Genomic DNA, 10,966 nt, shown 5'->3' with positions numbered 1-10,966 from the left:
CACAAATCATTCTTTCCTTCTGCATATGTAGTAATAAAAAAAGTAAACTCATGGGGTGATTGAAAGTCTCTTAAAGCATTTGTACGCTTTCACCTTAAAATCACCCACTTCTCCCCTTTTGCTGATACTGGAAAATTTAATCCAATGCTTTTATTTACATGGCTGCATAAAATTTTCCCTGATGGCTTCTTAAAAAAAAAAAAAACTTTAAAAAAAGTTGTTATATGTGTGTATGTGTGTATATATATATATATATATATATATATATATATATAAAATATTTACACAAGTAGATGAAGGCAGCAAGCAAACTGCTTCCTTCAGCTTTCCAATTGGCCAACTCTTGCCCCCCCCCCTTTTTTTTGGCAACAGCAGGTTAACATCCTGGTGGAAACTGTCATCAGTCCCCTGTTCCCATTTCTTTTTTCCTACATCCAACAATCACTATTGCACCAGCTATCTGTTCAGGAGTCCAAGAGTTAAAAGTTGCAGCACAGACTCTTTGCCTACTCCCTTAAGCCTCTCAATCTTCCATTAAATCCATTCCTCTATTGAGGCTGGATGAGCTTCCCCCCACCTCCACCCCCCCCCCCCAGCCCAACCCAGCAGCTGTTGAATTTTCCACCCCAGACTGAGAGGCAAAGCCTAAAGCATTCTTGGAGGGGCACTTGGCAGACTCTTCTCCCTGCCTGTCCAATGAGATCCAGCCAGCACCACACTTCATATACGAAGCCAAACATCAGCACGTTCCCAATCTTGTGTGCACCGTCGGAAAAGCAATGAAAGCCCATCCGAAAGGATCCAGTCGAAAAGGGTTAAGTGTGCAAACATCTGTACATCGGTGGGTGAGTGTGAATATATTAAGATGCTCATAGTGCATCCATCCTGCTAAGAAATCTTGCAGTTGTTGCGCGAGCAGTTCTGTGGGGGGCTCTGAGGTGGACGAATTGATTTCGACCTCTTCAAGCTGTTACCTTTGCTGCTGCTCCCACCCCCACTGCTGGCCAAAGAATACGACCGGCCATGCATCATCACTGCATTCATCCCATTTGCCATAGAAAAGGATTTCAGGTGACTCTTGATGGTGACAGGCAATGGCAGCTTGTCAATGAGGTGGACTGGAGTACAGGATACAATGGCTCGGCAGCACAGGTCCTGTAAGCTGAACACTGGTGGGAGAAAAGACCAGACAGTCAAGACTGCACAGACAGACTTCTTCCTACAACAGTTCTTTATGCTGTGTTGTTCTCGTTTCTTAGAGTAGAAGAGCTAAGAGAAAAGCCAGGAGCCTTGAATAGAGAACAGATTAGTTGGGAATCCTTTATTTCCAACCTTTTGTCCTAAATTCCAGGCAAGCTCTGCCTTTACAGGTTAGCGTTTTTTGAGACACCAGCTTTGGTGGCAGCACTGGGCGAGACACTACTGCCACTACTCCTAGCACAGTGGACAGGATAGGTAGAGGCCTTGCTCACATTCCTGCCAAACACTTGGTTTCTCAGGCTACCATTTGGCAACCTGAAGGTCAGGCCCAGGGAAAGCAGGCAACAGGTTCTGCAAGCCCTGAGGCTGGACATATTCCCATTTGGGAATGGTTTGGCAAGGAGCAGCCAAAGAACAGGCTCTTTGCTGAGCGACTGCAGCAGCAAAGATCCCACCAAACCAGAACAAGGCTCAGTCACTTGAGGCTTCCCAGTGGCTTCTTTGCTCAGTGCAAAACATGCAAATCATCTTTGGGAAGTCTACTTGGATGCAGTTTCTCAGCAACTGCCACATGAGGGCATGCTTTTAACCTCCAGTCTGCAGAAGGCTGCAACCTGTAAAAGTTGCTATACTATTCCAGAGCAGGCAGAGCAGGAAGTTAGCACTTAGAAATCCTGCCTCTGGAAAAGATTCAGGAGAGGTCTACAGCAAAGAGAACTTCGCTTTCAAACCACAGCTGCAGGCCAGCTGTAGTTACCCACCTACATGAGCTCAACATAAGGCAAGCCTTCAGCACAGAGCATGGTGTCACACAGCACCAAGGAATTTGCTGTCAGGTTGCAACCTTCTACATCTGGCATGAAGAAAGAGCGCCTGAATTGCAAATTCAGGCCAGACTACTTTTCTCCTGCTCACCAGCCTTCCACAGGTATGAAACAGCAGCATACCAAAAAGGTCAGATGCAGTGATCTGGTGATGGGGGCTAGCTAACAGGATCTTCCCTCTCCCAGTGAGCAGGAACTCAAGACCCATATGAAAGCCGACAACCCCATAGATGGGAATACAAAATTCCCACTGCTTAATCTGTCAGTGGGCCACACTGCCACCTCTGGGCAGAAACATAGGACTTAAAACTATTTTACTTCAAATGCAACATGCTGAGAAACAGTATGGGCTCAGCTCACAATCTGCCATGCTGCAGATGTGCACATGACATACTGGACTGTTCCAGCACACTGCTCCATGTCTGGAATAGGCATGCAATTTAGTCCCTTTCAACACTTGTTGTCCTGGTTTCACTCAGCCTCTATGTCTCTCTGAAACTGGAGATACAGGCTCAGACAAGGTTAAGGACAGAGGTGCTTACACTTGAATTCATCCCACACGAACATTTGAGTGAAGTACTTTTAAGTAAGTTAGGAGCTTAATTGCCCTCAGCCTCATCTAGAAAGGAGAGAGGTGTAGGATGCTCCAGAGCAATTCAAAATCTAGACATGCCAGAGCTGCCCATCCCTCATTGCTGGCTACAGGGTTCCTGCAGTAATATAGGCAACTTGATGAAAAGCCTCAAGTTAGACATGCTGCATCTGACCCACAACTTGTCAGGTGCTTTCAGATCCCACAGTAAACATGCCTCCCACCCAAGGGGAGGCAGACAGCCAAATCCTTCCATCTCCATTTCAGCCCAGTCAACTGTCATGCCTTTCCCACTACTGACCTCTGTTGGGTCTCCAGATCTTCTCCATGCCATGCCTCATGAGTACAATGCGAGACAACTCTGTGAAGGATTCTATGACGTTGAAGTTGCACAGTGGGCTGACTTCAAAAAACGTCATGCAGTTCTTCTCTGCATAGGCCCGGGCCTGCTCCGTCGGTACTTGCCGCTTGAAGGCCAGGTGAAGCCTGTTTCCCACCAGGATCCGAGGGACACCTGGGGCATGCTTAAAAAAAAAAAAAAAAAAAAAAAAAAAAGCTTGTGTGATGATGATGAGAAAGGCGAAAGGCTAATTTATCCTCTCCAGAATCCACTTCAGAAGTAATCTTCCTATGTTTCTTGGCTATTCCCAAGCTCTTTGCTGCTACTCTGGATTTATACAGAAGTTGAGAGCGGCACTTATCCCCTCTGCTCTGCTGATTAGTAGACTGCAATGATTCTCCACAGCAGAGCCATTATCCCTATCTCAAAGGTGCAACCTCTCAGGATTTTTAATCACGGATCACTGCACTCCTGCAGTGAGTTTATCTTCCCACACTACCATACACATTGGCTCTTCACAGCCATAAAGGCCAGTACCCTAGCATGTGAATGGTGCATTAAAAACCCTACAGATGTTCTTCTACTCAACTTACCTCATCTATTTCCTTTATCCACCGATCTATCCCATCAAAGGACCAACGATTAGTGATATCATACACCAAGAGAATTCCCTAATAAAAGAGAACATGCAATTAGGAAGTTTCATATTATACAAACTAAAAGGGAGATGCACCTGGAAAGACTATTTCTATATTCAGAAACTAACAGGCTGAGACACAGAAAGAACATTTCTCAATTTGCCTCAGTTTTAGCCCTAGCAAGTACACAAGTATGCAGCAAGTCTGTACTAACTCAGATCCACCAGAGGGGGATTTACACCCATTTCTAACAAGTTACCAGCTCTGAGAAAGGTGCCAATTCTGCTTTTCCTTGAGCATCTCCCACATCACTTCCAAAAGTGTCTGCAAAAAGAGGACATAACTTGGTGACTTCGTATCAGATTTGTGGTTGGACAAATACGTTTGCACAACCTCACTTTCTGAATCTGCTTGGAATAACAACGTGGGACAAGCAAGGTTGTGTAAAGCATGCACTTGGCTAGTAACAAATCTTATACAAAGCCACTAAAGCAGAAACAGGCCTTTTCCTTTCTCCTTATGCAAAACAGATATCTTAAATAACAGGATGGCAGCAGATCCCAACAAAGTTTTTACATCATAACGTATCTTCAGCACATTTTTCCTCTTCTCCAGATTCTGTTTTATTCTGTGCTCCTTTTACTGTCAGGGGAGAAGTTCAATGATTTCAATAATCAAGGTAACAAGAGCCTTTGGAGGATTAAGGACTCAGAATCAGAGTCCACAGTAGGCTTTGCTAAAGGCTGGTGCCACACTGGCAGAAAACAAACATAGCTACAGTGACTTTAGCACATTAGTCAATGTAAGAGCCAGAGTAGATAAGATCAAAGTTCTCCCAAGTGCACAATCCTGTCAGTGATGGGAACCAACAGCTGGTAGCTGCAGAGTTACCTGAACAGACCAAGTACATATGTCTTCTCCCCACAATACTCTCCTAGCACTCAGTTTGTGTGCCCACACACAGACATGTGTGTGCATACACATGGGAATGAGAGGAGGAAGCCTGCACTGTAGGAGACACAGCTCAAGATGACAAAAGCAAATAGCTAAAGACCAACCACAGGGAAGATGCAGTCGTAAGCCACCATCAGCCTATCTGTAAAAGTCCTCTTGCCACCGCTCATTGATGAAGAAATCTGCCGGGCTGTCAGGAAACAAAGCTGCTCAGGTATGTGGCTTGTTCTAGGCCAGCCTGTTGCCCAGTGAAGCCAACATAGCAACTCTGCTCTTAATTCCTACCACTTACCAAGAATGGACTAAAATAGTCACCAACCATTTATTCTTCACTGTAAGATGGAAATTCCTCTTTCACTCTGCTCAGCTGGTGGTACAGTATAATGGCATTGTATTTTCCAGTGGCTTTTCCTTTTTTTTCATTCTAGAAAGAAGGGGTACCTCCTGCACCCTCAGGCCACATCTGTCTTCCCAAGGTACCTCTCACAGTGTTGAGCGCAACGATGTCCGCAAGTGGGACAGGCATGACTGGACATGGGGAAGTTTGTGTCTGCACCAGTAATAACATGCAGCAGCACCTCAGAGGGTCCTCACCCTTGCTCCAAACCTAGCTAACAAGCTACTCAGGTTCAAAAAAAAGCTTGCCTAGTAAGGTGTTGCTGTGAACTGAAGTATTTCTGAGGATAGCCACGAGGAAACTAGGCTATGTCTGACCCTGCAGGTACATCAGGAGTTACCTGTTAGCATCAATGGTCCCACACATATAGGATTTCGAGAATTGTCTCAAGGAGCAGCTAGTGCTCCCATTGTTTTTCCAGTCCATCACCTCTCTTTTCTTTTATAATCAAAAACATTTCAAGTGATGACAGAAACTTCAAGGTCACTCTGCAGAATCGTAATTGAAGATACACTGAAATAGGAACTAGAGAACAGATGAACTCATATTGCTGAGAGAAGGCAACACAGCAAGGCACAACATAAAGCATCACATAGAAAATAACCCAGGAGCAGTAAGACTGAGCTGAGGGCAAAACAAACTAGTTCAACATATAGACTCTGGGACGACAGATCATTTAGCAATAAGTTTGGCAGAACCAGTCTTCTTTTAATCTGGGGTGTCCTCCAGGACTAGTCATCTATTCAGCAAGTCCCCAGTGTATAGCCCCGTAAAATATAGCTTAAGATGGCAAAGGAAAGTCTCATTTGACAGCCTGGTCTTTGCTACTTGAGATACCCAGAAACAGCTCAGTGAAGGAGGGAGCTGACAAACTGCCTAACATCTATCCTCATAGAAGTCAATGATCACTAAGTGTCCTAATGTTCCAGCAAAGCTGCTGCTTTATTCATTTAAACAGAAAATCTACTACCTAGACAAGAGACTCAACCCACTCAGTCCTCCTGTAACACAGCTTTAAATTCTTTGCTGCTGCCAAAGCCCTTGATGCGCTGGGTAAACAGAGACACCATGTACAGAGATGTGATATACCTCATAAGTTCACAGAAAATGATCAGAAGAATGAGATTTAAAGTACACTGGAAAGAAACACCGGGGCGTTTGAACCCTCATAATAATGTCATGTCTTAAGTTGGCACTTAAAACATTCCCATCATTTGGAAAAACGGTCTTTCTTCAAGTTATGCTGGTATATCCAGCATACATGATTTTGCTTCTCATTTTTTCAAAACCTCTCTTGGAGCATGTAGCTCTTACAAAGCCTGCCCAGTTTCTATAGTTGCTTTTAATCTTGGTCAAGAGCTCCAACTCCTGAATGTTAGCCTCATCCTTCCTGCATAGTATTCCCATTGCATGTGTTACTTTCTAAGTGAAGCTTGGCCATTTTGGCCTCACAGCCTTTCTAATATCTACTCATTTGCATTTGTGCCATTTGCAGGAAGGACAAAATATGTTAAAATATGTTAAAAGAAGGGGAAAAGGTAAAAAAAAAAAAAAAAAAAAAAACTTGCACGGTGGGTTGTTCTTCATTTTTGACAGCCCAACATGAAAAACAAGCACTTCCAAGTTCTAGTTTAAGGCTCCTCTGACAGTAAGTTTTCATATAAATAGTAAGCAAGTAGATCGTGCATATGAGTATGTGGTGGGGGGAGCAGACTGATCTTAAGTTTCTTACAGGGAAAGCTGAGAGCTCATTCCTGTCCCATAACTTCTTGGGCTGTCATTTCTAATACAGTTAAAGTAACACTTTTTACTCAAAAAAAAAAAGGCGGGGGGAGGGTGGGGTTGTTTTGGAGCAAAGAATTTTGATTTCTTCTAGGTCTAGGTAGGGAAAAAGAGTAGGAAGTAATAATTATACTTTGTTAAAAAAAAAAAACCTTGCAAAACCAAAAATAGCACTTTAAGAACCCAATCACAAACTACTCACTACCAGGTTGCAACATGTTTTAGGTGCATTTTGAAAATGGAGATTCTGAGCTTTGTTTTCATTTCTGCTATATGAGTTTTGACCTCTAGCTTCCAAGGCTGCTTATGTGAATGAAAAGCTCCAGTCTGAATGACGTTACTGAAAGAGCGCATGACAGCCAGGGAATAACAAAACAGAAAGAGTTTGATGACTCCTTTCCAAGACATAAACAAACTGTCAACAAGTTAAATGAAGTCTACTTTATTTCTGGACTGACATTCCTTTAGCCAACAGAAACAGACTCAAGACCTAGTTTGTCAAGACTGCTTCTGGCAGAAATACGCTCTAGGAGAAGAGCAGCTGGCAAGTGCAGTTTAAGATCTCCTTAAGAGGAACAAGGATGAAACATCAGCAAAAAGGCAACACTGAGTTCTCGTCAGCAAGGTGGAAGTGAAGACAATAGTTACTAAATGCAAGAAAAGACACACTGTTTCCCCCAAGTTTACCCTCTAATGTCAGAACACAGCTCCATGTGCACACATTTAGAATTAAGATACTCAGGTCAAACTTTCCAAAGATCAGGAAAAAAACAAGGCCAAGTTGTCTAAAATCTTGATTCTGTCCCCATCTTCCCCAGCATGGATATTAAGACCAGCTTTACTCTGCATGAGATGGACGAAGGAGCTCTAAAAACCCCTCTCCAATGTGTGGCACTGCCAGATACTTTGTACTTCTGCCAGACAGTACAGGTATGCTCCAGACACCACATTTCTACATGACACATCCGAAATACACTTTGTCATTACTACTTTATCTCCTAGAGAGAACAGTACAGATGTGCAGACAGGGAACTGGATCCATCTCTCCTGAAAATTTTAACTCAGATCTGTCTTTTTTCCACTTAAAAATTGAAATAATGTACTCAGAATTTTAAATTAACCATAAAAGTGAACAGATTTCTATTTGTAACCTGCATAGTTCTCTTTCCAAAAGCCTAGAAGCCTAGATTGCTGTCAACACCATAATTATCTCCATACCTCTCAAATACTACTTGATTTCACAGAACAGCTTTCAAATGTTATGCACCCCAATCTCCCCTGGTTTCCATAGCATCAAGCAGTGAAGAGCTCTACCCAAACTTTACATGCAAGTTCTCAAATCTAGGCTATTCTAGAGCCCTCATCAACTCTTTCTTTCTCTGCTTCCCAGTCTGTCTACATACAGGCTTCTGCGTTAGGAGACTGGACTCATCCCTAGACCTTTATAAAGTCTTTTGACACCTGATTTTCAAAGTTTGTTTCCACTCTGAATTGAATACTAAATTTATTCAATTCCATACCACTGCTTGTTCATCAGCAGTGGAAATTTCCATTTACGTGCTGCCTCTCACAGTGAGCAAAGAATACAAAAGATCATCTGTTACTGTATGCAGCAGCACACTTACTTTTGACAAAAGTTAAACTTGTATTCAGCAGGAGCTTACAGAGAGATCTGTCTACACAGACAAGGAGGGGGAAGTCAAACCATGTCCCCAGGACTGCTTTCAGCTTGCTGCAGGTACCTAAACTGGACTTACCCCAGACCTTACTCATGGGTCAATTACACCCTGCTGCCAGATAATTTCCTAACAGCATAACATATGGGGAGGTTTATCAATCATTAAGCTTTCAGTAAACATCTTGACAGATAGGGGCTGACTCTTTCAGCAGCTGGATAACCTCCATGGAAGAGATGTGACACACGTAAGTGTTTGCAGCAACTGAAAAAGCTGTAAGGTGTTCAGCAAAGACATCTCAAGAGCCTCTTGAGTTGCCAAAAAATGCCAACACCTCCCTGCATACTACAAAGCCCTGAACAGCACAAAGAGCAACTTTCAAGATCAGCTACCTAAGCAGAACTAAACAGTATTTGTTATTCTCTTAGGCCTGCAGCTCTGGTATAAGATGGAAGAATTTTTGAATGCTGGTTATGACTTTCTATAGATGGCCTGAAAAAATTCACAAAGAACTTAAGTTTTTGTATATCACTTTGGCTGTGAAATGATGGCTCTCCTTCCTTCCATTTATATGGCAAATAAGCTGTCTGTGCTCTCTGGAGAGAGACCAGTACACTGAAATACTACCACTACTGCAAATTTGGAAACACAAAAGGCAGGAGATGCCAGAATAATTATGAAGACTGCAGTATTACAGACTCCCCTAGTTTGTCCTGCGGGTAACAATACTGCTGGATTTCCACCTCTACCCTCCTTTGCCCCTACAGTCAGGTTGATTCGGCCTCCATACTCTTCCCCTCACCCTCAGTGCCTAGAGGTCAGTACTGCTATCCTCAGAAAGCACTCCTCCTCCTTCAGCCCAAACAGAGATCCTGAAGCAATGCTGCCAGGACCTGCTGGCCCAACACACTCCTAGAAGTGAAGGGATGATGAAAGCTGTTATGCTAGAAGAGGGGAAATCTCAAACCTCAGGAAAGCAAGGAGAGAAAAGGAGGGAAATATCAGCCAAATCAGTATGCTACAAGCCTTGAACCAAAGGGCCCATTGCCTCCCTGAAAAAAAATCCTATCAGTTAGGCATGGCAGGGAGGGAGAACAAGAAAGATCTTGTTATTCTAGTGACAACCAAGTGATACTCTGTGATTCTACAAACCTGCTGAACACTCTTCAATAATTTAAGACTGCCTTATCTATAGCATAAAAGAGGCACATATCCCAGGCTAGCTCCTTGCATGTGAATGCAAGTGCATTCACATTTTGAAAAATCCTTCCAGTAGTACTACAATATTAGGACTTACAATGCAAGAATTGCATCTGTCAAGCACAGAGTCATTCAAGGCCACACAAGATCACTACGCATTTGCAAACAGTCCCATGACAGTTTTTGTCCAAAGAGCCCACAGGAAAGATTCTCTAAAGGACCTTATACACCTATGGGATTCCTGGTCCTGCACAGAGTCCAAGATTCTGGTTTTGGCCTCAGTTTTTGCAGGTAACTCTGTGCTGTGCTCTCCAGTTACACATTTTAAAGTGAACACTACTCTCCTCACTGAGGACCAAAAATATCAAGGCATTGTGACACACGGTGAATAATTAAAAAGAAAAACAGTTCGCAAGTGGGGATGCATTGAAAGATTTACATCTGTCTAGAAATTGAAATGGAGCTGTAAGGCATTTATACTGCATGTAATGCCTCCATTGGGTTCCTACAGCCTGTCTCTCTTGACACATTTGATGCTGGATGCCAGAAGGTGTCATGTATCTGATTGACCTAAAATTTGAAATAGACTGCTTATATCTTTCTTCCTCAAGATGAGGTTCTTGATGGTTTCTTTACTTGGGACAGCAACATCTTGCCCTTTCATTCTGATCAGTGTTGTTTTAGAGAGTCTCTCTTGAAATTCTCTGGAAAGCTTACCTTGTTCATCTTATCTGCTTATCTCCCTCAAGGGACCTGTGTAAAGGAAAGATGTTCACAATAAACCTGATCAACCAACTTGACAGAGCAGTCTTTAATGTGAATGATTTAATAACAAACGTCAGGGTATCCAAAGACCTTCTGGAGACCTGTGCAGTCGAGTATAGTTTTTCCTCAAGCCTGCCAGTTTCTAGCATTCTGCTTGTGTCAAAAATTCCCTTTGCAAACAAGTTTTGTGATGCTCAATCCTGATCTGCTAAAATAGTCAACCTTCACCCTCAAAAATAACAAAATAGCCCTAAACAGCAAGCCTGCTCTATAGAAAAAGTGGGGAGTTCTCAAGTGGAAAGAAAATCACTGTTGCTCTCTGAACTATATTCCTGAGATGAGCATTGCACTCTGAAAAAGCAGGTGCTTTCTGAAGGCTAATGACTAGAATCCAGGTACAGCCTTCTCCAGATGACCTGAAGTAAAACTTAGATCAGTTTTGGTATCAGATGATCTAGCTCCCATGTGGCAATATATTTATATTCTTGTATTAGTGGGAATACAGATGTTATCTCTAATTTTCTCTCCACAGCTTCTCATGAAAGAGGGAAGTATCTCTTAATGGCTAACCAAAGCAAGAGGACTGTTTATTTTTAGT

General features: G+C 42.9%; 1 protein-coding gene across 1 annotated transcript in view; it reads right to left on the bottom strand.

Moving 5' to 3' along the window:
• Window positions 1-604: 604 nt before the first annotated feature.
• RAB40C (RAB40C, member RAS oncogene family) overlaps window positions 605-10,966 on the bottom strand; it is a 40,385-nt gene continuing 30,023 nt past the window's right edge. The window contains exons 5-7 of the mRNA XM_062588083.1: window positions 3,550-3,627; window positions 2,918-3,140; window positions 605-1,169 (exon numbers count right to left, since the gene is read on the bottom strand). Coding sequence (XP_062444067.1) covers window positions 889-1,169; window positions 2,918-3,140; window positions 3,550-3,627 — 582 coding nt within the window. The 3' untranslated portion in view covers window positions 605-888. The remainder of the gene's footprint in view (window positions 1,170-2,917; window positions 3,141-3,549; window positions 3,628-10,966) is intronic.

This window comes from Rhea pennata, chromosome 15, assembly GCF_028389875.1.
Source record: "Rhea pennata isolate bPtePen1 chromosome 15, bPtePen1.pri, whole genome shotgun sequence".
NCBI classification, from domain to species: Eukaryota; Metazoa; Chordata; class Aves; order Rheiformes; family Rheidae; genus Rhea; species Rhea pennata.
This window is presented reverse-complemented; position numbering and strand designations above follow the sequence as displayed.